Source organism: Melozone crissalis, unplaced genomic scaffold, assembly GCF_028551555.1.
Source record: "Melozone crissalis strain CALT ecotype California unplaced genomic scaffold, PUWL_Pcris_2 ptg000061l_1, whole genome shotgun sequence".
Classification (NCBI taxonomy): domain Eukaryota; kingdom Metazoa; phylum Chordata; class Aves; order Passeriformes; family Passerellidae; genus Melozone; species Melozone crissalis.
Window position 1 is genome coordinate 6871071 of NW_026535839.1, and position 26046 is coordinate 6897116.

A 26046-nucleotide genomic window follows, 5' to 3' on the forward strand; every position below is an offset into this window, starting at 1 on the left:
TGGGTGAAATGAGGAGACAGTCAATAGCATGTGGTTCCTCACCCAGCATGTACCAAGAATGGCAAAATTAAATTTAAAAAAAATGTAAGCAGAACATTCAGTTGCTGCTTCAGAATAATTTCCTGGGTTGTATTGACTTTTCTACAGAGCTTTGCAGAAACAGCTTCTCAGAGGATTTTACAGAGCCACACATGTCTTTAGCACAGCTTGTACATCCCTTCTGCTCCAAGATGCAGGTTTGAAAGCATGCTGCTTTCCTTGCAGAAGGAATAGGTTTCTCCAAGAGCAGGATAAAATTACTTGTATCTCAATGAAATAAACAGACTGTGCTTCAACAGTGTTATCTTATGTGTGTGTGAGAGCAGGTGCATCACAAATGAATAAAATACAAAAGCTCTCAGAAGAAAACAAGTTAATAAGATGCATAGGTTAAACACCAAACTTATCTGAGGGCCTTCCCGTGCAGCTGGGGAAGTCACCAAGGAGACCATATCTCAAAAGAACAGCTCCACAGCTATTTTTGAAGAACTTAGAAAATATCCTAACAGTCTTGCAGTAATTGTTCTCTTTGCTGTAACTAATTCTCAGTTAGTTTGTCTTCCAAAATCCAAGGAGGCCATTACACTATTTTGTTACATCTCCCAAGAGGCTGAAATCCTTAAAACTATGTTAGTTGATCATTCATCAAACCCTGTTTTACAGTATTTCTGGGGATTAATATTTATTAACAACACTTGAGTGTTTGTACAATTTCCCATTTTAGTACGTCAGAAGCGAGTAACACCAAATAGGGTAAGAATGAACTGACACAGAGGCTCTGCTGTTCCTGCCCCAAAATTCCATGCAGTTCTACCTGGACAGACTGAATACATCCCACCTGGTTTTCACACACACAGCTCTTTCACCCTCTATTTCTGACGTGCTTTAAAACTCTGCATCTTTTTGGCCATCAGCATTCCTGAACTGGAAATATTTTTCTGAGAAGATGCTGAGGAGCCATGGGAGCCTGTATGTCTGTGTGTCCCAACATCTTAAACTGCCCCAGGGAAGGTTTAGGTTGAATATTAGGAAGACTTTCTTCACGGAAAGGTGATTAGAATGGACTGCCCAAGGAGGTTTTGGAGTCGCCGTCCCGTAGATGTTTAAGGACAGACTGTATTGCCATGGTCTAGTTGACATGGTGGTGTTTGGTCACAGGTTGGACTCGATGAGGTCTTTTCCAGACGGTGGTTCTGGACGCTGTGATCGAACTCCTCGGGAGCCGCGGGTGGCTGCAGCCCGGTGCCGCCACAGCCCGGTGTCGCTCAGTCCGGTGTCGCTCAGCCCGGTGTCACCGCAGCCCGGTGTCGCTCAGCCCAGTGCCACCGCAGCCCGGCATCACCGCAGCCCGGTGTCACTCAGCCCAGTGCCACCGCAGCCCGGTGTCACCGCAGCCCGGTGTCACTCAGCCCAGTGCCACCGCAGCCCGGTGTCACCGCAGCCACCCCCGCGCCAGCTCCCACCGCCGTCTGGCCACGCCCACAATGACATCATACACTATTGCCCCGCCCTTTGTTCGGGCTCCGCCTTCAGAGGGCGTGGTCGATGCCCAAGCCCCGCCTGTCGCCCTCGTGGCGCGGGGCGGGGCGTGCGGCGCCTGCGCAGAGCGCGGAGCTGCAGTCGAGGCGCGGGCGCGGAGCCGCGGGACGGTGCGGGGCCCCCGCCGCCCTCAGGGCGAACCGGGCATGAAGCGGCGGCTGCCGGCTGCAAACGCCGGGCTGGGCACTGACCTGCGCTGCCTGCCGCACTAAGGCGGCGACGAGCCCCGAGGCGAACCGAGGCGGCGCGGCGGGCCGAGTCCGAGGCGAGCCCCGCGGCTGTTCGCGAGCGCGACTGAGGCGGCAGCGGCGGCTTCTGCCGGCAGCCTCCCCTGAGCTGGCGAGGGGCTGCGCGGGGAGGGAGCCACGGCACCGCCCCCGCCTCCTCCCCTCCCCTCGCCCGGCCGGAGCTCCCCCGCGGCGGCGGGCGGGCGGTATGAGCGCGGCGCTCTAAGGGACCGGCCGAGCTCGGCTTCTCCCGAGCAGCCTTCCCTGGGAGCCGCGGCGGCGGATCGGACTCGTTTGGGACCTGCCATGACTCCCCTGGCTCCTCCCATGGCATGAGCCCGAGCTCTCCTCCCCGCTCCGCCTGCTTTTGGTCTCTCTCCGCTCCCGGGCTGTCAGATGGGATAGGACACACCCGGGCGTGCGGGCTCGACGCTGCCGGGGGGGAGCGGCGGAGGCAACCGGTGACGGCCGTCGGCTCGCCTGGGGTCGAAGATGAGCTGGCGGTGGGCTCGCCAGCACTGGAACGGCGGCTCCTCCGTGCTGCTGCTGCTGCCGCTGCTGCTGTGGCACGGCCGGGTCCGGCCGGCCGGCGCCGACAACGCCAGCCAGGCGTACTACACCGCGCTCATCAACGTGACCGTGCTGAGCCCCGAGCGCGGCGGCCCCACGCTGCTGCGGATCGACCGCGGCCGCTACGGGCAGGACTCCCCGAAGGTGGAGGTCAAGGGGCTGCTGGTGACTCCCGTCCCTATCAACGGAGGTAACGCTTCCCTCGCTCGCTGCCGGGTGGTTGGTCCTTGCCTGGGCTGGGCAGGCTTTCCTAGAGAGCTCTGACAGACGAGGAGGAAGAGCTTGCCCAGAGGGAAATAAAATAAATCCGTGATCTGAGAGTGTTGGCTTGAATATCGGCTCAGCAAAGCATAATGTGCTTTCCAGCATGGATCCCAGTAGATTGGGTGTATTGAGCGGTGAAGGTGTTATTCCTGAACTAATTACAGAGAGTGTAGCGATAGTTGACAGTATTTGGTTACAGCGTTGCCTTGAATCTCAGAACAGCTGCATGGCCATCTCGCTCTGCATCTGGATGGCTTTGCAACTGCATGAAATCACAGGTTTTCAGTGTGCAATTCATAAAAACACTGTTTAAGCTGCCCATCAAGACTTGGAAGGACTGAAGCTACCAAGCTGTTGCTCTTACATAGCCAGCCCGAAATGTGGTTGCTTGGAGTACTGAACACTGGCTAGAGTGTCCAGATCAGTTTTCTTTTAATTAAACAAAGCCATTGTCCATCAGTTTTTCTTTTGGTATATGCTGGGGTTTATAGAGAACAGTAATTTGAACAGCTTAGAGTATTGTCATTATTTTTGCCTGAAGTGAAACCAGTATCTTCAGTAATAGTGATGTAGTTTTAATAGAATCTTATTTTGAAAATCATTCTTGACATTATCTAAACTGCCATCTTGAAGAAATGGACCACTTGATGGAATACAGTGGTCCCTGCCTCCCGGACAGTAAACATCTGAATAATGTATTAAGTGAAATATTGTAGTCAGTTAAAACTAGAGTCTTAAGTGGTGAATACTAAGAGTGTTTTAAAAGAATTGATAGCACAAAACTACTGTGTTATTAGAAGCTTTAGAGAATTTGCCAAATCTTAAGATCAGGAAAATACTTTGATGCTTCTTCAGAGCAAATGCATTCTGCTAGGCAGCCTCTGTCAGCTTCTGGTCAGGATGGATCAGGTTGTGCATCAGCAGGTGCTTGCCAGTCTCAATGAAGCTCTGCAAAATATAACTAGAATATATTAATGGGGTACATTTTGGGGAGGAAGGGTGAGGAAGCAGAAGTTGTTGAGGAAGTCTGCTCTAAAATGATTTTTATTTGTACTTCAAACCCTATCCATCAGCTAACATTAAATATGTTGCAGTTGTTGTGCTTCCTGATATTCTTCACATCCTCACACAGCCCCCTTGAAATCAGGAGTCTGTCCTGAAAGTTTTAGGCATGTAAACACACTGCAAGTAGTATTTTAACAGGTTTTTAAATACTGCCTTTTGATACATGCAAGGTATCAAAGCACTTTATTTTTTTTTTTGAGCTGTGTTATTTGTCAGGAAAAACTTTTGATACTAATTTCTTTTAATCTGCCTCTGTAACTTTTTCTGCTTTCTTTTGATATGCTTTCACTAAGGTTCAATTTAAACACTGAGGGAGGCTTTGACAGCTTTTTCACAGGCAGCTGATAATGAGAAGAGCTAAATAAAATTATGAGCAGTCTATAAACAGTATTTTTATACCTACTGCTAAATACTGTGATGAATAGCTTTCTTGAGAAAGCACAGCAGGAAGTGTGAAAATGTCAGACCTGACATGGTTTGACATAGTGCAGTGGTTAAAACTGTTATCAGTTTTGGGGGAAATTCAGTTTTACCCTTCTGTTTCCTAACAGACAGCTTAAAGCAAGCACAACAGCAGTTGTTTTCCTTATTCTTAGATACTCTGAATTGTTCTGTGTAGATTGTTATATATTTACATTTTATTTAAATTTTGCTGATGTGCCTGTGGTTTAAAAGCGTTTCATTTAGTAAGGAGGATTGGAATATTTTATGCTTTTACTTAAGCTGCTTTTTTTATATTCAGATTTGATAAACGATGATGCAGTCTTACTGAAAGTAATTGCTTTCATGTTTTTTTAATCAGCCTGTTAATATTGCTGGTGAACTTGTTTGCAAAATTTTTTTCTAATAGCTCTAAACATGAGTAGCTGCCAGCCACTGCTTAGAGCAGTAAATGCTGTACCCCAGTTTTTATGTATTCTCAGAAGAAAATGACTCTACAATTGTTAGCAACTTTGTTTGAAGGTACCTTGAATTTGAAACTGCTGTGATGTCAAGCATTCACCCATTTATGGGCTATCTTTGAAATTTTCACAAATGTGGGTGATGTGTTAGCACCTTGATGGCATGGACTGTTTTAGAGCTGAAGTGTCCTTAATTTCACATTTTTGCATGCTCTGTGAAGAATCACAGAATCACAGAATGGTTTGGTTTGGAAGGGACTTTGAAGATGATAAAGTTCCAACTCCCCTGCTGTGGGCAGAGATGCTTTTCACTGGACCAGGCTGCCCAAAGCCCTGTTCAGCCTGGCCTTGAACACTTCCAGGAATGGGGCATCTTATCACATCCCTTACTCATTGCCTGCAGGGAAAGAAATGAGTTTACTAATTCAAGATTCAGGGCCAATGATCTGCTGCTGACCACACAAAATTTGTAATTTTAAGCGTTTTGTGGTGGTTTTGACTTCTATTCTTGAATGCCTAATATTTTATGTACTGCTTTTTGAAGATGCCAGCTCCATGTGGTCACCCATCCTTTAAATCTCTGTGCAGCATGATAGTCAATCACTTCTCCTGTTTCTTTAGCAGGATTTCTCTAATGGAATTCAACCTTGTCATGTTAATACATGTATTAAAACCCTTTCTGTGTTCTTTTTATAGGGCTTGCATGAAATTGATAGGGGCTTTCAAAGGCAGTGCTCCCCTGGGAGTGGGGTGGCAGTAACTGGCGTGACCGCCTGTGAATGTCACTTGTGAAAGTGCAGCTCCAGCGAGCTCTTGGTCACAGTTGGCTGCTGCCTGTACATTCAGCAGCTGTGTGGGGTTTTTTTTCCAAGCACATTAAATGCATGGTAGCAGCATAGTTTCTTTATTAATCTCTCTTCCGTTCTTCTGCTTTGAGTTGCTTTTCTTACCTCCTCTAACTTGTTAATCTCTTGTCATGACTTAATTTTTTATTAGAAGAGCATTTTAAACCACTGCTGCGCATGAATGCTTGCAGATTCCAAAAAAAAACCTCCTTTTGTTGTTCATGGAAGGATAAAAGTGAAATGAGTCTTCACAGCTTGATGCAGATTTTCTATAGTTTAGTTCAGGTTTATAGTATTCCTTTAGTGAGGTTCCAGAATACTTCTCAGTCCTTTACTCTGTTATTTGTGACTTTGTGCAACCAGACATTTTCAGAGACTCGTAGAGTGGTTTGGGTTGGAAAGGACATTAAAGATTGTCTAGTTCCAAGCCCCTTGCCTTGAGAAGGGACACCCTCCTCAACCAGTTTGGTCAAAGCCTTATTCATCCTGGCCTTGAACACTTCCAGGTCTTTTCAGCCCAGTCCTCTCCCAGCAGCTGCCTGAGTGCTCCTGGATGTCTGTACATGCACCCTGCAAGTGTTCAGCCCTGTGCCACTCCAGTGACCAGTGCTTTTACTCTTCTCTGGTACTGGGTGCCTGACCCCAGTTGTGGTGCAGACCTTTAGGTGTCAGGCATATTCCCCTTGCCATGGCAAGCCAAGCTAGAAGCCACTGAATACTCACCTTAATGGTACTTGGGAGAACCTGCAGTGCTTTGTGGCTTAATTCCCTCAAAAACATTCTCCATGGGGAGCAGGACTCTTTGTGGCTGTTGAATCTGGGTTATTGCCTTTAGATTCCAGAAATTGAGTTTTGTGTGCTCTGAAGAGTCCCCTTGCAGGACTTGCTGGGAGGGAAGGTTTTGTGCACCTTGGTTGGCTGGGGAAGCAGGCAGGATGACCAGGACTGGCAATGGAGCTGATAGGAAGGGAGATTGCAGCAGAGTCAAACTTGAAATGTTAAATTCACTGAGCCAGTAGGTCAGGAATGAGTGGGTGAGGAGGGGTGGAAAGGGATGGAGCCTAAAGGGCCTGTAGGGAGGTGGTGGTTGTACAAAAGCTGCTTTGGAGAAAGGGCTCACAGAAAGGAGAGCTCTCCAAAGGGATTTAAGGGTTGGGGCTTGGCGAGGAGACTGAGAATGTGAGGAAAAACACATGATAGGAAAAGGTGAAAGTGTGGAAGAAACAATATTGGCTCAGTGTTAGGAAGGAGGTATATCTTGTGCATAGTGCTATAACTACAGCATTCTGTAGCATCTGGCACTTCATAAACATGTTGTGTGAACAAGTTTTAGCTACAGAAGGTTTGAAATGCCAGTTTCCTGGTAACTGTGGCGCTTCAGGCAGCATTCAGACAGAAATTCTGGCCCAGAATCCAAACCAGTACGGCTTATGAAAATGCAGCAAGCAAATATATCAGTAGAGTAGGGGAAGAAGGATCTTGTGTCATGCTTGTCCTTCATGATTGATCTTTGTATTCAGCTTAATTAGCAGTCATTAATTGATAGCAAAAGTGGAGGGTATATATTGGAGTATATAGCCATAATTGTAGAATACTTACTGAGCTAACAAGATTAAATCTGAACTACTATAGGACTCTTCTAAGCTTCAGTGATTTTCTTTTGTTTAACTTCCTCCTGAAACCAGATTACCTCTTGTTCAAAGAGTTTCTTTTCATGCTAAAGCCAGCTTTAGTCAAAGCAATTACCTGAAAGAGCTGTTGAAAAGGAAATGTTGCTGTACATAACTCATTGATTCAATGGCACCACCTTATAAAGTAGAAATTATGACTGGCATGAATAAGGGTTATATTGATAGTAACACCAGTAGTAATGCATGGAAAGAAAATATGTCCATTGCATGTATTAAGCCCTAATGGGATAGAAAATAACTAGTACCATTCCTTGAAATAATCCATCAGCACTGCTGAGTTGCCTCTGTGAATTTCCCAGGTGAATTCTTTTTCTGGAAATTTTATCACAGGATTATAATTAATGTGTTGCACAAAGCTGTCTTGTTTTACCAGTCAGGTGTTCCACATAGCACTTACCTGAGCAGCAGACCTGTAGGGAGGGAATGCTTTGGGGTGCAGCCTGCATGGCCCTGCACCTTCCTGTGTTCCTCTGTGGTTTCTGTACCAAAAGCCTCTTGATCTGCTGTCCCTCAAAATACTGGTGGTGTCTCTCCAGCTATTGTATTACAGTGATTGAAGGTCAGACATTAAAATGATTTCTGTATGGGTAGCTGAGACAGACCAGCTCTGGCAACTGGTGCTGGATTTACAGAGTACAGTATTAGCTAAGATGAAATCAATAGCAAGATATCTGACCTTTAGAGGGGAAAAAAAAAGAAAGAAAAAAAGCCCTGTATGGAATCAAATGGTTAATGCACAGAGAGTGGGATATTTCTGTGAAAAGGGAACAAAGTCTGATAACAGCCAGTGCAGCAACCTTGGCTGAAGTGGGGGTGTCACAGTTGTGTTCAAAGCTGTGCAAGAGCAGCAGGAACACAGCGTGAGAAAGAGCAAACCCAGGCACAGGTCAGAACTAGGGGACAGTCTGCATTCAGACAGGTGTGCACTTGTGACAAAGCTGCTGGGAGCTGCCCTTTTTGTTTCATTTTTGCTCCACAAAATGGCTCCCCTTCCTATAGGGAGAAGGCTAAAACATGGTCAAGCAATTGGAAAAGGAAGGTACTGTGAGCTTGCCACTACTTCTTCAGTAGCTGAGGAACCTTGGTTGGATCTAATGCATCATTAACTATTTTTTCCCATGAATCCCTAAAATGCTTTCACAAGCCTTGGTCCTTCAGCAGAAAGGGGTCTTGAATTATAAAAAATGCTCAAAGAAAAACAGTTCTACAAATTGAGCAGCCCTGTGTATTTTGCAAAAGGAAACTGAAGCTCTCCTAAAGCAAAAACAAACATGAGCCTAATGGTAGGTACTTAAATCACAGCTGATTCTTCTGTAAAGAGGCTCTTCTGAGGTGTTGGGACTTATGTTAGGAAGGGAGATATTTACAACAACATTGTACATAGCTCTTTAACCCAGCAGGCTGCCACTTCTAAACCTTCTAAACCAGAATATTGGGGTTTTGCCAACACATGATGCATAGATAAACACAGAGACAGGCAGGGTAAATAGTTTATATTTCAAACAAGCCAGAACAGTAGCACACCTTTAAGGAAACTTACTTAAATGGCTTTCTGCATGCTTATATCTTCTGAACTTCCATGAGTAGCTTCTGATCGTATCTTTCTCTGTGTAAGTGATTTATTTTAGAATAATTTAATGTGAAGTTGCTTTTCATTCTTGCAAGTAACATCAGTTTTGGGCCTCTCACTACAAGAAAAACACTGAGATAGTGGAACATGTCCAGAGAAGGACAAAGGAGCTGGGGAAGGGGCTGAAGCACAGGTCTGATGAGGAGAGGCTGAGGGAGATGCAGAAAAGGAGATTCAGAGAGGATCTTGCTGTCTAAAGCTCCCTGACAGGAGGGTGGAGCCAGGTGGTGTTCAGGCTCTTCTCCCAGGTAGCACAGTGAGAGGAAACTGCCTCAAGCTGTGCCTGGAGGGAGTTAGATTCAATGTTGGGAAAAATTTCATCACTAAAAGAATTGTCAAGTGCTGAACCAGACTGCCCAGGGCAGTGGTGGAGTCACCATACCTGGAGGGATTTAAAAGTCTTGTAGATGTGGTACTCAGGAACGTGGTTTAGTGGTGAACACAACAGTGCCAGATTACTGGTTGGACTCGATGATCTAAAGGACTTTTCCAACCCAAACAATTCTGTGATCATCCAGGCAATGCTTGCAGCCCATGTGTTGTTGATTCCAGCTGAACTTTGGATAGCAGATCATCAAGGGCAGGGTAGTGGGGAGTGGCAGAGGTGATTCTGGCTGACCCTGTTTGTGTGTGTCCCCTTCAGTGCCCACTGATGTCCCTGACACCTGAACTAATCAGAGGATATTTCATTGTAACCATCTCACTCTTCTAGAAGGGTGACTGTGATTTTAAGACTTCCACGCTTTTTGGAGTATCTTCAGTCTATTGAAAGACAAGCAGAACACCCCACATTTTTCACTATTGTTTCTGAATTTTATTTAGTTAAAAGTGGAAAGATTACTTAACATTTGTGTGGTGTAATAGAATGCTAATGCAAAGAAAAGTGGGTTGTGACTTTTTATTAAATCTCAAGTGACTTGCAGACAGTTCAGATTTATCTAAACCAACCAGATTTTCCTCAATGTTTTTGCATTACTTAAATAGGACTGAGCTAATGTTGTCAGCTGTTAAATTTTCATCAGGGTATACTGAAGACACCTCGTCAGGAATAACATGCTGTAAGCATTTGAATGGTGTTTGTTGGTCTATATCTGGAAAGCTTTAATCTCTTAATATCTTGTTTCCTAATTCTTTTCCTTTATCCAGTAACATTTCATAGCTCTGTCCACAGCTGAGAGAGACTTTGATCTCTACTGTGGTAGAAAATTTTGTACTGCTTTTCCCACCAATGCAGTTTCTGTTATCTCTCACTGCTTTCTCTGTTGCTTTTTAAGCTAAAAATTTTCAAGCATACAAATTTCAAGGTGCTGCATGAATTTGCAGAATGCTTCTTCCTCATTCAAGGTGCTCTTTGTTGTTTTATGGTTTTTCCACTGTAATAACCCAACTGTGACCATTTTTGTTTTCACTTCATATTTTAGTTTTGATCATGATTGTACTGAAGGAAACAGTACATAATTGTGGGATTGGTGTTTTTAATAATCTCATATATTTTAGGTAAATTTATGTTTGCCTTAGTGTCTACTTTCAGAGTTATTTTTGGCTGCTTGAGGGGATTCTGTGGAATTGTAGCCATTTAGAAAATGGTATTTTCCAACAGATGTATCATACCTGAGATTCTTGAATGTGATTTCATGGGAGAAGGGTGGGATTTTTCACTTTCAAGGCTTGAAGAACTTCTTATCCCAGTCTGCTGGTGCTTTCCCCCTTCCATGTTTCTGAGTGGAAATGTTCAGAGCAAGGGGGAATCGTGCATTAAACAGCTTTTGTCTTAACAGAGGGCAAAAAGGTTGATGGCACACGTGCTGTGTCGTGATTCTTTGTTTTCAAAAAGGGCTGTAATTCCTTTCAAAAATACATACTGTTCTCAAGTTTAAGATTATGGAGACAAGCTGCAAAAGTGCAGTGGGCATGAATTTGCGCTTATGTGATTGTTGGTGTTTGTGATGCCATCACCAGTGCTGCAAAACACGTGTGGATCAGTGCTAGCTAGCAGTTTCCACAAGGATTTGAGTCATGATGTCAGGGTAATGGAAGAAAACACTCTATAAAACTTGGCTTCAGGCATCTGTATTTCAGATTTTCCCTGATGCCTGGATGAAACAAAAATACAGCAAATAGCCCTTCGTGTCTGAGATGTCTAATACAGGCTTGAAAAACAATTGTGAAAAGGATGTGCTGGTATCTGGCTCCCCACCCTCCTTCCAGGGGAACAGGGAGAGGCACTTCTTGTCCAAATTAAGAGATGCAATGACTTCCTGGATGTCTGCACAGTATAGATTCATCTGCACTAGCTTTCTTCAGGCAGGCAGGCAGAAGATTTTCTTTGTTTCAGAAAACATCTTTAGCTCTTTGAATCTCCTTTGTTACAGAGTTTAACCTCAGCTATGTTAGACTGAGAGTGTTTAAAAAGACCTTTTGTTTTCAGCTAATATATTAAACTGGATATTTTTTGCTGGTAAATTATTTTGCTGAAATCTCATAGTTGTGCTGAACTCACTTCTTGAAAAGGAAAAAAATTATGGGAGACTTAATTTGATTTGCTCTTACACTGCAGAACTGTAATGTTTTCTGAGCTATTATGCAAATAGATTGGTTTTTTGTCTTGGAAAAAATCACTGTTTATCCCAACTATTTTTAGTAGCCAAAGATTATTATACTCTTGGCATTCAAAAGGATAAATATATTTGCATTATAAACTATTGTTGGCTCTAAATGAAAATCCTTTAATGATATGACCAGTGTATCAGACTAAACTGTGTTTGCAGTTGTGCAAACAGATCTGTCTTTCATTGGTTTCAGCTGCTGGGAAGTTCCTTCTGCCTTGGGTTTTGTGTCTTTTGTACACAGCTCTGTGGCTTTGGGTTGTTCCAGGATATGTTACACCATCAGAAGGGACAAAGGAGCTTTGCACACTGTTGAATTCAGACATCTGGCATTTGCCATTTCTGTTACTCTTCCTTTATACCATCCATACCTGTTTAGCTGACAAGTGCATTGTGTTTGCAAACCCATTTGTTTCTCTATGAATTTGAATACATTTCCTTGTAGACAAAATGTGCATATGTAAAAAGCTGATGTTGGCAGCTGGGGTTTTACAAGATCAGCTTTTAATATTGTCCTTTCTTACAGTAGCCTGCACATGGCAGATAACTCTGAAATCTTGTTTTCACAACCTGCTTTGTTTGGTTGTACTTCCCACTGCAGTGATCTTTGTGGCTGCATTAGGAAGGAAAAAAAAGACTTGTACTCCCCAGAATGAGTGATAAACAGCTGTTTTGTAAATGCCTATAGCAGATGAACCATATTCTAATGTTTTTCAGCCTCTAGGCAGGTATTGATTTGAATGTGAATTCATTATTCTAGCTGCACTGGAGTTAAAAATAGCTTGTGTTAGTGAGCCTAATTCTTGGGCACATAGTCACAGCTTTCAATGCGTGAGACTTCTTTTTTTAAAATCTTATTTTCATAAGAATATGGTTATCTTTAGACTTTCTTCACAAGAGAATAGTGACTTCCTAGTGCATAACATTTAAGTACTTCAGCAACTTGAAATTACGATTTTTCTTTTTTCCTTTGTTATGCCTGTGTAAATTTGTTTCCCATTTCAGTTGCAGATCGTCTGGGCTGTGACCCTCGAACACGTTTCCAGGTGCCACCAAACACCAAGCAGTGGATTGCTTTACTACAGAGAGGAAATTGTACATTTAAAGAGAAAATACTTCGAGCAGCTTCACATAATGCCACAGCTGTGGTCATTTACAACAATGTATCCAGTGAAGAACCTGTCACAATGACTCATCAAGGTAAATAAAATGTAATCTCCTTCACTATAATACTTTTGCCATATAAACTATTGCCAAAGAGCTCTTGGCATTGGAGAGATGGTATTGGAAGTAGCCACTCACTAATGATATTTGCATATATGCAATATAGTGAAATAAGCCAATAATTCTGCAAAGTTATTTTCCTTTAGCATTCATTTATCCAGTGAGGAACACTTTCCTCTGCAGTGGGGATGTGGGTGTGTTGGAGTGAGGAAATGCCTGTAAGAGCTGAGGAGCAATCTTTCAAACCTTTCTGCAGAAGTGAAGCTAACATACAGATATAGTGGGAGAGCTAGAATTTTACAAATCTGAGCCTGAAGAATCCTTAGCAGCATGTCTTCAACTCACTGCTCTGATGGGGACCTTCAAATGTTAACAGCTGTATTTTGGGATCTGAGCTTGCATGCTTTTTTGATGACAGTTTACAGAGGATTCTCTTTCTACAGTGGAAGTCTGAGTGCCATACAGGAATCAACAAAACAATGATTTGGATTTGCCTCTGTAAATTGTCCAGATTAATGCTGGAAGTCTGTTTTTCTGGAGAATGCTCTTGTTTTACAGATGCCTATGTGTAAAATCTTACTGTTCCTTGTGACTTACTTTTGTTGCTGGAATCCTCATATGTAAACATTTTCCTTGGTTAAAATTATTTTTGCAATTCTGATAACTACCTTTTTCATTTTCCAGAAGATTTCCTCCTTTTGAAACTATTTAGCTTAATCAGAAAAGGCATTTCTCTATATTTGGTGGTGGAACTGCTGGCTGATTTTTTTTTTTTTAGGATATTTTCAGTCTCTTTTAGCATAGGGGGTTGCTTGGAAACTAGAATTTCTTAATTATTGCTCTGCATATTGTCACACAACTAGAACTGAATTCCTTGACTGAAGAAATGCTATGATTGTTTCTTTCTTTTTTTAACAAGGCAAATGTTAAAGAGCTTTGACCTTCCCAACTCTCTGTATCACAGGAATTTTGCAGGAGGGTTTTGACCTCCATGAAGCAATTCAAAGCCTATTGAAAATTGATTTTTATCTCAGGTACCTTGCTTAGACATTTTTATAAGCAATCTACAGGTGAGAAGTTCCATATTGTAATGAAACATTTTTTGCCAACTTCCTGGTTTTTGTTTTGGGGTTTGTTTTTTTTTTTTAATATCCCCTATTTCTCTCTACAGTTATAGTGCTCTCTTAAGCCTTCTACTCTGGACTCTGAACTACCTCTAAGAATATTTATATAAATCTGCTCTATTTAGCAATGATTGTAGTTTTCCTGTGATCTGGAATACATCAGTGTGTGAGGAAAAAGGCTACTGCTACTGATACAGCTTTAGCATTGTTAGCTCTATTACATGTTCAATCATATCATGAGTTTGATTAGAACTTTAATACCCTCTTTCTCATAATGCTGTGCAGATTTGGCAGTTGCTTTACAGCAGTAAGATGGGGTCTGTCTTTTATTAGGAAATCCTTGTTCACTCCCTGTTTCAGCTAAGAGGATCAGTGTGTTGCCTTTGAAACTTTATCAATAGGACCAGTAGTTCTGGTTGGTTGAAATACCATCTAAGATGTAAAATCTGAGAACTGCAGCAGGTAAAAGAGTGTCTTGTAAGGTAGCCAGGCAGCTGTTTGGGTAGTTGATATTTGGGAAAAAGACCAGTACTGTCTTCAGCATGTTGAGTTCCAAATATTTATTCTTACTTATGGCAAGCTTTGAAAAAAATGCAGTTGCTGGAGATGATGCATATTTTAGCTTAGTATTTGAAATATTGGGGTTTAGGTGCATGTGCTCAGTATACTCTGGGATCTGCCCTGGTTTGGGCTGAAGGCTCTATCTCAAAATTAATGTTGGACTTGAAGTGTTCAAACTACGTGACAGGCTAAAAGTCATTTTTTAGAGCTGAGATAGCACCTGGAATGAAGAGAAATGTTGCTCCACTGCCTTTGTTTTGATTGTTATGGACATGTGAGGGATTTCCTCAACAATCACTTTGCAGAGCTTCCTGCAGATAATTTCCTGGTGGGCTGATGGAGGAACTGTAATTGTGTGTAATTGAGATGTAGCCTAGACCTTTGGTGTTAGCCTCAGCACAGGGAGCATTTGGAATCCAGCATTCCCCTTCTTGAGAGTTATTCCAGGGGGGAGAGCAGATTCCTGAACCTGTGCTTACAGGATGAGTCTTTTCTAACACTGTAAAGCAGATTTGCACACATTCACGCCATTCCCTGGTGTTCCTTTTTCTGCCTTTTCAACTACAGACTGCTTGTGTGCTTTTTAGGTGGTGAACAGTCATCTCAGAGGTCTCTTCCAACCTAATTGATTCTGTGTGATCAGCTAATTAGATATTCCAGTGCACTACATCACTTCTCTTTAGTGTTTTCTGTCCCTAAAGGTTGGGAGGAGCTGACCCTGTGTATTTGAGAGCTGTTCTGCACTGATTAAGTTCATGTGATGGAGCTGATAGCAGGTGAGGATGGAGGTGAGCCACCAAGCTGGTGTTAGCTCCATATGATGTCTATTGCTGTGCAGTATTCCTCTTTTCTTTAAAAATAGTCTTCACAAAACAATTTGGCAGCTGTGTTGATGACCAAGTTGATGACTCTATATTTTCTTTCCATAGACCAAGGAGAAAGTAGACCTTGTGTTATTTTATATTTTATATATGTAACATAATCTTTGTACTGCTCTATATTAAGCTTTAGAAATATTCTGTCTTCCTGGTGAAGCAGAGAGGAAAGCAGCAACTGCTTATAATGCACACTATGAGCTGCAAGCTTTCCTGCTTGGATATTTCCATGAATTCCAATCACCCTCTTAGACAGTGTCTGTGGTAAAAATAAATAACACATTACACAGATTTTTGTGTGTTGCCCACCTGCAGAGAGGTGATTCCCTGTGAAAAGAGCTTAGGAAGCACTTTTCACCTGTAGGATTAATATTTTATCCAAGCTATTTTATGCTTGAATACACATTTGAAAATTTTATTCTTATGGAAATTTGTTCATACTGAAAATGTTACTTAGCAGAATGGCAATTCCTTCTGGTGGCTGGATAACAGCTGTCACTCTGCAATCAGTCTATCATCACTGTGTCAAATGAACACTTTCTGCTCTAATAGCAGAATTTGCTTTCTCTTGTGTCATAGTCCACCAAGTCTGTGCCCCTCCATTTTCACCTTTGAGTTTTAAAGTAGGTAATGACCTTCAGGAATTGCTCAGCTTTTTTTTATAAATACCTGTACTTCTGTTGATGTTATTTGCAAGATTATTTTCTTTTCTTTGTGCATATCCTTGTATATATCAGTGTATACTTATTTTGCACAATCCTGTAGATGTCTTCTATCAGCCTAAGCAAAGGACACCCTTCCCAGCACAGGTTATGTTAGACCATGATGTCACTGGCAGGAAGGCAGTTTTATGAGTGGTTTTGCTTGCTGCTTCTGTTAAAGCAAAACTGATGCTGTCTAATGTAAAAAAGAGCCTGTGTGGTGAAGAAAATATGTGGTAGCTGTCTCTTTTATAAGCAGTTATGGGAAAAGGAAGAAAATCCAGGTTAAATAACGTTTTAATTCTTTTTTTTGTTGTATGTGTGTGGTGGAGACAACCCTGTTAAGTACAAAATAGTTAAACATGGGAAGGTTGGAACTGGGTAATTTTTAAGACCCCTTCCAAGCCATTCTATAATTTTATGATACTGAATTTCTGTCTTAAAATATAGACTTTTATTTTGATTTATAGAGAAGAATATATGCCAAACAAGCCTTTAAAGTTCAAATTTCCTACTAAGAATTTATGGACAAAATATAGACAGAAAAAGAGAAACAAATATAAAGGAAATATAAAGGAAATGAAATATAAAAGAAATGAAGTTGCTGGATTCCAGTAATCATGGTTTATCAGCATGTAAAAAATTCCAGAAGTTTATAAACAGCTTTACCTGATACAGGTAAATCTTTTAAGGTCTTTTGAACCAAGATGCAGACATAGCATCAAGATCAGTCCTCATTGCTCTTCTGAAGAATCACCTCATTAATTTTCTGGAGGAAGGTGTTTCTGTTCCATGGTGAGCACAGGTGACATTCCCCTGCCGTGGCACTGTGCAAGAGCTGTCCAACATGGGCTCCCAGACACAGGTCCCTTCCAAGGGAAGGATTTTCCATGGCCCTCTGTTTGCTTGAAAAGCACACTGGTGTGGGAAGGAAGGGCTGTGCTTGCTTTGAACTGTGCTAAATCGGCCTGAGTGTTCTGTGGATTGTTTTAGGTCAGTGGGTCAGAGGCAGGAGGGACAGGAAGCAATTTGAAGTTGTTGCCACCTAATGGCTGTTCCCCGTTCTTGCCCTCATTCCTAGTGGGTACAATAGAGCTGGCAGCCGAGGTGTCACTGTCCTCTGTTGTGGCACTGATCCCTGAGCACCTCATCTTTTAACTCTGCTGCTTGCCTTTTTCTCACAAATGTCTCTTTATGTAACTCTCAGCTGAAGTGATGCATGAAAGCTCTGGTGGGGTGCACTGCAGATTATCTTGCACAAATGTGTGCTGATGAATGTTTTAGCTCTACACCAAATCCACTGCAAAACTTGCCCTGGATTACTGAGACCTACTTATAATCCACAGGTCCAAACTAATTTTATTTTATATTACCATATTGTTATTAAATTGTATTATTAGTAATTTATCTTAGACTATTAGTGAAAAAGAAAGAGCTGAGCCATTAAAGCTGAAACCTTTATAAAAGGCAAAGTAATTAATAGTTTAAGCATTGTTTACATCTATTTGATCATTTTTTGTTTATGTTTGCTAATTGAAAATATGGAGGATGAGTGTCAACAGCTTTGTTGTTGATCCCATTTCCCACTAGATTCCTTGGAGGTGTATCAATCAGGAAAATCTGTCACACAGTAGATGGAGGTGTCTGACACTGGGGACGTGGACAGGAGTGTTTGGTGTGCTGATTGTGGACCATAAGGAAGCCCTTGTCTCTTCAAGGCAATCCAGGGAAACCCCTTTACAGAGCCATCATAGCCTTGGTGCCTTGCAGAACTGCCTACCAGTGTTTCTGTGTCATACATGCCTCATCCACAACTGAAATAACAGCAGTCAGGCTCATTTTAACTCAGGCAGCTGAAAGGGTAATTAGTTCTGTGACTGTGAAAAGGCCCAAGGGACTGTTAGTGACTGTAAGTAATTACATTCTTCTTCTTATCCAAAGTCTGAGCTCCAGCAGCAGAGTAATTCTCCATATCTGTGGACTCAGTAGAACCAAATTTATGATATTAATCTATGAATATGCTATTTATAAATCTCTCAAAGTATTTTGTAGTGTCCTTGGGTAAGGCTGTCTTGCCATTGCTCTTTGGTGCTTTGCTGAATTTTTTTGGAATGACTGTCCATGTCCAGATTGAGAGATGTGTACAGAAGTCTATAGAAGAAAATACATGAGCATGACAAATTGCCATTTTTCAGAAATCCCTGGGTTTTTTAGCTGCACCATCCATTAGTGGGAATACAAACTGCTATCCAGAAATGGCAAAATGTAAGCCACCTGCTAGCACTGGTCACACTATGGAATGCAAGAGACAATTACCAAAATCCAAGTGTGTCTTACGTTGATGAATGGGTCAGTGAGGTCTACACTGCATTAATACTATTGAGGAATCAAAAATGTAACACTGTAACAGATTTTGGACATTGTTCTGAAGTATAGAAAGTGAAGAAAAGCTGTTTTCAAATCAGCAAAAATATCTTCTGAAGATAGGCAGACATGGATATTTCAGAAATGTGCTAAGCTGTGACACATTTTTTTTTCAGTGGTGTGTAATGTGTCAGGATTACCCCATTTCCCTAGTCAAAACTTAAAGTGATCCTTCAGCTTTTTATTCATTTGCATTTGTTCAAGGTTTGAATATAAAATTGGGTCTCCTTTGCTAGCATACTAATACCTTAACAATACAAGTATTAATGCCTTGAAAGAGACTGTAAATCAGTTTACTTGCCATAAACATGGTTAAATGCCATGTAAAAATGTGAGTAAAAGAAAATCTGTGCACAGATTGTGTAAAGGGGATGATCAAGTGATACATTTCTTGTGCCAAGCTTTTTTTATTCTTCCAGCATTATTTAGGTGGAATGTCCATTTCCTTTAAAAAAGATAAAACTGTAGTGCAAGCAGATGCAAAGAAGCATTGCTAAGAAAATGTGAAATGTCTGTAAAGTCTCTGCAACATCTGTCTGCTTTTCCCATTCCTAGGCTTGGTTTTTCCTAATGTAAAGAACCGAAAAGGTCACATGCACAAAAAGATAGGTATCTATGTATTAATGTAATTCCCAGGAGATAAAAGTCCTTGTACAGAAAGGGAATATGTGATATACGTGGAATTATCACGGTGATTCAAAGGAGGGGAGCACAAGAAGCCCCAGGTCCCCAAACCCAGTGTCCCTGCTATTCTAAGGGAACTCTGCTGCAGTTCAAATTCCAGGAGTGTATAAAGTCTCTCCCCTTCTTGGCCCAGCCATGGGTCTGTCCTCCTGCTGCCCATCAGAAGCATTGAAGCAGCATGTTTGAAGACTGGGCAGAGATTCTGGAACTTGAGGGACTCTAACAATAAAGAGGTGGGTGCATCTTGTCGCTTTATAGAGGATCCTAATTTTTCTAGCAGTGCTTAGTGTCATATGACTTGGGATGGAAGGTAGAGGAGCTCCTTGGGTGAGGAGGAAATGATCTGCAGAGAAGCCAAAGCCCAACAGCTTTTGTACATTCCGATGTTGTGTTGATCTTTGAGAGGCTGTGAGTGTTGGTTTTCTGGAGTGGGTTGGGTGTAGGACAGAGACAGCTTGACCTTGACAAGGCTGAGGAAATCAGGGGTGTGGCTCCCCAGCTCACGTGTATCAGCAGGATTTGGACTTGTGAATGAATCAGGATGTGGCTGTGACTACCTGTTTTGATTGCATGCAAATTCCTCCTTAAGAAACGTTTCCCTGAGTGTCAGAACAGAGCAATTGGGTTATGAAATAATGTGTCAGCAGTTGTCATCTAAATACAGCTCAACCGTTTTCTCAATTGATTTTGCTATTTGGTTCTCCTTTTAGGAACTCTTGGTCAGAGTAGATTATAAAGCTGATCAAAAATACAGCAAGGATATTATACTGAGGCATTGCTTCTTGTTTAATGAAGGAGGATGGGCTTATAAGTTTATTGTTTATCACTTATGAACTTAATGTGCTACAGACTAGCACAACATGAATCTGATTAAGCTTTAATATTTGTTTTGAATTTAACTGTGTCACACCCATCTTTGCAAAGCTGCTCTTGCTGTTTCTGGTTTTCTAACCATAAGCCTCAATCAATGCCTGCTCTTCTTAAAGGAGCAGAGCTTTGTGATCCATCTTGTCTGCAGTACAGCAGTGCCTGGCATGTTGCAAACACTGAAATGTGTGTAATCATGTTTAGAGGGCACAGAGCAGGACCCTCGCTACCTGACAGAGTGAAATCTCTTGAAATTCTTCTTGCTACAGAGAAGAGTTTTGAGTGTTCTTCAGATTCACATTGACAGTATTTCATAGAAGCCTTTTCCTCGCTGAACTTGAAATATCTACTTCTTTGCCCTCTTGAGTTGAGAGAATTCAAGTTTTAATTTTAGAAGCTTTTTTATTTAGGTTGTTTTGCATAGGTTTGTGCAGCAAAGAGACTTGTGATTTCTGAAAATACCTGCTCAGTGTTTTGGGAGAGAAGGTTGTTCCACTGGTTCTATTTAACTGAGGCACCTTGTGAAAGCCTGACTTTTGGGTAATAGTTTCAAATGCTGCTGCCCTTCATGATTTTTCTCATGGTAATTTAGTAAAATCTGTTCTGGTGTCTGAAACTACATAAAATAGGCATCCTAAACTAAATGCTTACATACAGGGAATAATTAAACATTTTCAGTATTATTAAGCCAACAGGAAGACAAATGTTTTAAAATGCTACTAGTCTCATTTTAAAATTAATGTATATTCTTGGTGTTAAATTCTTGTCTTGTTTAGAATGCAATAACTGTCAAATATTATGGTCTTTTTCTGTTTTCAGAAGTATTTGATTTGGGACATCTCAAATACCATATTCTACTCTTGAGATTGCTCATGTGTTGACAGCTTGGATATGCTCTTGTTTACTTTCTGATTAGATCAAAATAAAAATATGTGCAGCTAGACTGGTTTTAATGGCTCTGAAGATATGCCAAGGCTCGTCCTCTTGGTGTCTGCTTTCCCATAAATCTGTTTAGAATGCAAGAGTTATTCTTCACAACAAATTTCTTTCTTTTGCATCAGACAAAAATGTTAAGGTACCTGATAAATGTGTGGGTTTCCCCACTGTTGTGCCATGGAATTTTTGTTTGAAAACAATTCTCCCCAAGCCTGCTTTTTCTAGCAGCACAGCTTTGCACACAGGTCAGATGCCTTTCCCTTACCCTTTATCTCATGGGTTCCATGGATTTTATCCTCTCTGGCTGAATTCCTTCCCTTGTAGAGGTGATCTTGATTCCACCTCTGCTCTCATGGAGCTCAGATGTCTTCTGGTGTCTTCCCAGACCTCACAATTGGTCTCAAAATTTCCTACACAGCCAGAGCTTTCATTAATGTTTTCCTGCTTTCTTTGTCATTTTCTGGGATCCCAAATTCTGTTGGAATGGTTTCATTGTTGATGTTATTCCAAGAAATCTGTCACTCACAGTAATAGGACTGATCCCTTTCCTGGGTACTGAATAGTAGGTGTTGCTGTCATTTCATTTCTGATATAATTTGCTCAGAAATGCTTAGCACACAGCTGCAGGATTTTAACAGAAGAATTGGAAGTAATAGAAGAATAGGGAAGTCTGGCTTTTGAGGATGGGCAGTTCTATTTCCAATTATATGATGATGATGATGCTCCTATTGCTGTACTCAGAAAGGCAGTAGCATTTCACATCCATCTTTTAAGTGACTGTCTGGACCAATCTTTACCTTTATCAGGGAATGGGAAATTTGTGTTTTCTAAGGAAGTACTCTGAAATTTTCACCCACAGAATTATTCAGGTAAATGTGCTATGTTTAGGTTTTTCAAAAAGAAGTGATGAAAGGACTCAGTTGCAGTTAAATTTTCTCTGCTATTTAAAGAGAGGACAGTATTCTTTTACAAGCATGAGATTAGTGCAGTCTGTGTGCTTCATGCTGTGTCTGCAGCATCAGCAGCCACTATCAGAGACTTATTGCAAGGACTTTAGCTTAAAATATCAGCCATTAGCAAATCACTGACCTTTGTTATGAGTATCTGACTTAATCCTCAGTTCTCTGCAAACCTTGTTGCATCAAATCACAGCAGTTCAGTGCTTCTTACAGGTGGTCTGACACTTTGAACACTCGAGGTGGGATCCAAGGTTTTGCCCTCCCCATGTACAGAAGGCAGCTGGAGCATTTCAGCCCTGGTTGGCAGCTGCATTTTGCCAGGCTGCCATTCCCTGCACCTCCATGGATGCTGGGAGGATTGAAGGTGTCTGAATTCTGCTCTTTGAACCATGCCTATCTTCAGCTTCAGCCTGGTATCCTGGACATAGTTAACCATATTTTGACCTTCAGATAAACATTTGGTAGTCAAGGATTGACAGCAACAAGACGATAAAAAAACCTACCAAAAATCCCAATGCCAGAAAAGCACCACAAATATTTGCCTGTGATGACACTTGTAACATTTCTTTGAGATGACTTTTTATTGACTTTCTGAGCATGCTCTTTTAGAATTGCTAGGGGATGTGAATAGGTCAGTGAGAGAGCAAAGCAGTTTCCTTATGAGCTCTACAGGAAACTCCTGGATGTTGCTGTTTTTCCCATTGTCCTGTTTTTACTGTCTTCTAAGCTTTTAATTTCTTCTGACTTCTGCTCTCACAATGTAACATTACACAGATTTAATGATTAGTCACAACTTCATCCCTTTTCATACACAGAGTTGTGTAACTATCCTAATTAAACATGCACATGGTAAAATTGCAAGCTAGAAAGAGCTGCCTGGGCTTGGATGATAGCAATTAAATGATTTATGTTTACAGACATCAATATTTATCTTATGCCTACCGTCTGTCCTAGCTTGTCGTCTGTGGTTCCATGTATAGTTCATTGGCTTTAGTAAGCAATCCAGATTCTTTTCTCTGGACACTGTGTTCTTGGCTGAGGAGAATATTGCTTTTCATAAGATCATGGAGTAAGACCATATTCTGAGTTTCACAAACACTCTTAGTCTTTCTGTCTTCACCTGAGGATTTTTTCTGCTAAAGTTTCAGAAATACAAGGTTTCAAGGTGCTTAAAATAAATGAGTCACTGTCTCCTCCTGCCCCCAATTGTTCTCAAACAGGGAGTTCTTGCTAAAATTATTTAGGGTGATGCCCCTGACAAAAATACGGATGAACCAAATCCCAATTTCCACTGAGCTTCAGTATGTTAAACAGACACAATTTATTTTTCTTTTCTGCAGTTCTCCTTGGCTCTGGTGGGGTCAGAAGCAGCAGTAGCACTTTGGCTGTTCCCAGTTGAGTCATTTGGAATGCAAATCACTTTGCAGTGATGCCAGAGGTTCCCATTGTGCTGGGCTTTATATAAAACGCGTGACAGATTGTCAGCTTTGTCACATTCCCTGGGCAGCAGGGAATAGGTAGAGGCTTCAGCTTTGGATTCAGATAGAGCTGGACTAGTATCAGAAGATCTTTGTCGTCTTTGCTTTGCAGATAACTATAAATCATGTTACAATATTACACTGAGTGCTTTAGCTTGATATTTTGATACTAACATAATTTCTCAGTGCAAATAAATTCCTACTGGGGAAGCTTAGCAGAACATGTGCTCTGGGGAATGCAGTCTTCCTGTACCCTTCCCTGCTTTTCTTCCCTGTCTGAACTAGATATGAAGAACAGAAGTGAAGTCTGGGGAAAATATCAAGCAATATAAATTATCTGCTCTTGATGGATCTTGCACTATCTGAGCTGCAGGGATTTGGGGTTGCAGGAGCATGTGCTGCATCTAAAAACAGGATCTTGCAGGAAGGATATCTCTTGTGCTGTAAAAATGTGCTGCAAGTCTGGGCAGGAACTATCTTCCCAACCAGACAAATATGAATCTGGGTAGATGTCCATGAAAATAAAGCTAGTGATGGACTTTTACTCTAAGATTTGCTGGCTATTAAATATCTTGGTTGCTTTTGCATGAAACCAAACTTGGTACTGAAGTGTCTCTTGAGAGCTGGATTAAAGTTGATCTTGTGTGAATCTGTGCTATACTAGAGATTAAATGCATTGTGTTGAGTTCTCATTGCTATTCAAAGCTTTTGAATTACTGTGGCACTATTTCAAAAATATTCAGAAGGAAACACTTTCTTTTCCTATTCAGTCCCATGTTAGCAGGACAAGGCCTGAATGACTTTGTCATTTCAATTTTAAATAAAGTTTAAATTTCTGGAGGAAAGCAATTTGAGGGCTGTGGAAGGTTGTTTTTTTTTTCAATTATTGTGAAAATTTTAATTTCTGATATTATCAGTTTTGATTCTTTTGAGTAGTTCTGTCAGCACAATCCACATCACCAACTTAATAGGAAAACTGATGATAGTGACTCTTAATGTTACTATTTAACATGGTAAATTCAAAGAGTAACAAGGGAGCATTTAAGGCTCTTGCACAACTCTATTATAAGTCCCCATTTTGGAAAATTATGTAGCTGTCAGCCTGAGTTATTGTGCCCAGGGTTTCAAAGGTGCTGCTCTTTTGGCTCTTGAACATCATTTTGTGGGTACAGTAGCTTCTTAAAAATTAAGTTGTGATTAAAACACTTTGAACAAATGCCTTGTGTTAAAATAGGACCTCATGTTCTCTGTTGTCACACTAGGTTCTCTGTAGCTTAAATCCACTCTAAATCCAGAATCTTGGTGCTGAAGTCGTTTGCCTTATGCAGTTCCTCTCTGAGGGAATGTGAGTTGGAGCAAGCAGATGGAACAAGCAGATGAACAGATTTTGCAAGCATTTTGAAAATAGGTCTTGAAAGGGTTTTTCGTATTGGAAGCAAATAAGTCTGGATGAATAAGAATGAAACTTCACAAGTTTTTTTTCTTTCTGGCTTTGGTTTTTCTAAAACTTTTCTTTCTTTTAACTTAGAATTACCCTGTGTTCAAGATCCTCTTTTTTTAATGAGGTCTTTGCTTTAAAACATAGGTGCTCGCTCTGCTCTATAGGTGATTTTTGTTCTTTTTCAGCAAGGCTTATGGTTTTCCTATTATGCTTGTACCAATAATTTTCCCTTTGGGACAGGAAATAGTCTAGAGGCAAGACACTATGAAAACAGATGGGCTGCACATTGAAAATGGAGCTGATGAAGCTGACAGCCTCTTTGAGATCCTACCAAGCGTGTCTTTGTATGGGTGATAAAATCAGCAGCCAAACTTCTGCCAAGTTTTTTCAATTCTCTTCTACTTTGCAGCCACATAACCACACAGGGAACTTGCATAACTCTCCCCAGCAACATCCACAGCACTGCCTATGCTGAGGGTGCTCAAGCAACATTCTCACTCATTCCTGAATGTTTTTCTGAGAGTTGCCTGTTTAGGTATTCGCAGCTTCAGATCTGGAACAAATGTACTTTTGAAAGCTTGTTCAGACTGCACACAGTAATTACAATGTGGGAAGTACTGTGTACCAGCAGTAGAGATCTGTTACTGTGTGTGGAGCTGCAGAGACTTTAGGGCAAATGTTAATGCCCTAATTTGAAAATCTGGGTTTGAAGGACAAGGCATGAGTAGAGTGCCCAGTAGCGTGTTCATGTGCCACAGATGGCTTAGATTGAAACCTCTTGAGTTGTCACATGGCTTTGTATTTGGAAAATCTTGTGAGCAGCATGCCATTAATTTAAAATAGAAATTAACCTTTTCCCCCTTTTTATAGGAACTGGAGACATTGTTGCTGTCATGATTACAGAGTCGAAGGTTAAGGAGATCCTGAATTACTTGGAAAAGAACATCTCTGTGCTGATGGCCATAGCAGTGGGGTCCCGTGTTCCTCCAAAGAACTTCAGCCGGGGCTCTCTAGTCTTTGTGTCAATATCATTCATTGTTTTGATGATCATTTCTTCAGCATGGTTAATATTTTACTTCATCCAGAAGATCAGGTACACAAGTGCACGTGACAGGAATCAGGTAAGAGGTGTCTTCTTTTCTCTTAAGTTATGGAGATAATATTTCAGTATACAATAATCAATAGAGAACAAATAAGAAATGCCCATCAAACTACTGTTCAGAATCTCTTTGTTCCAAGGCAGAGCGTGTTGCCAGAAAAGGATTTTTATACAGCAAAGTGTTTTCATCCTGAGCAGCACTGGTATAGATCCTATTACATGACAGGAAAGAATCAAACTGAAGCAAAATACTTAAGTTTTGGTTTGTCTAAGGCCAAAAGTCAGAAGGATTCTG

General features: G+C 41.4%; 1 protein-coding gene across 4 annotated transcripts in view; it reads left to right on the forward strand.

Annotated features, from left to right (window-relative positions):
• The first annotated feature begins 1673 nt into the window (after window positions 1–1673).
• The window catches only part of RNF130 (ring finger protein 130), a 51641-nt gene continuing 27268 nt past the window's right edge, over window positions 1674–26046 (forward strand). For 3 of the 4 annotated variants that reach the window (XM_054287934.1, XM_054287936.1, XM_054287937.1), the window contains exons 1-3: window positions 1674–2565; window positions 12384–12578; window positions 25523–25773. In XM_054287934.1, the coding sequence (XP_054143909.1) occupies window positions 2298–2565; window positions 12384–12578; window positions 25523–25773 (714 nt within the window). In that variant the 5' untranslated portion in view covers window positions 1674–2297. The remainder of the gene's footprint in view (window positions 2566–12383; window positions 12579–25522; window positions 25774–26046) is intronic. The other variant, XM_054287938.1, reaches the window with a different exon arrangement.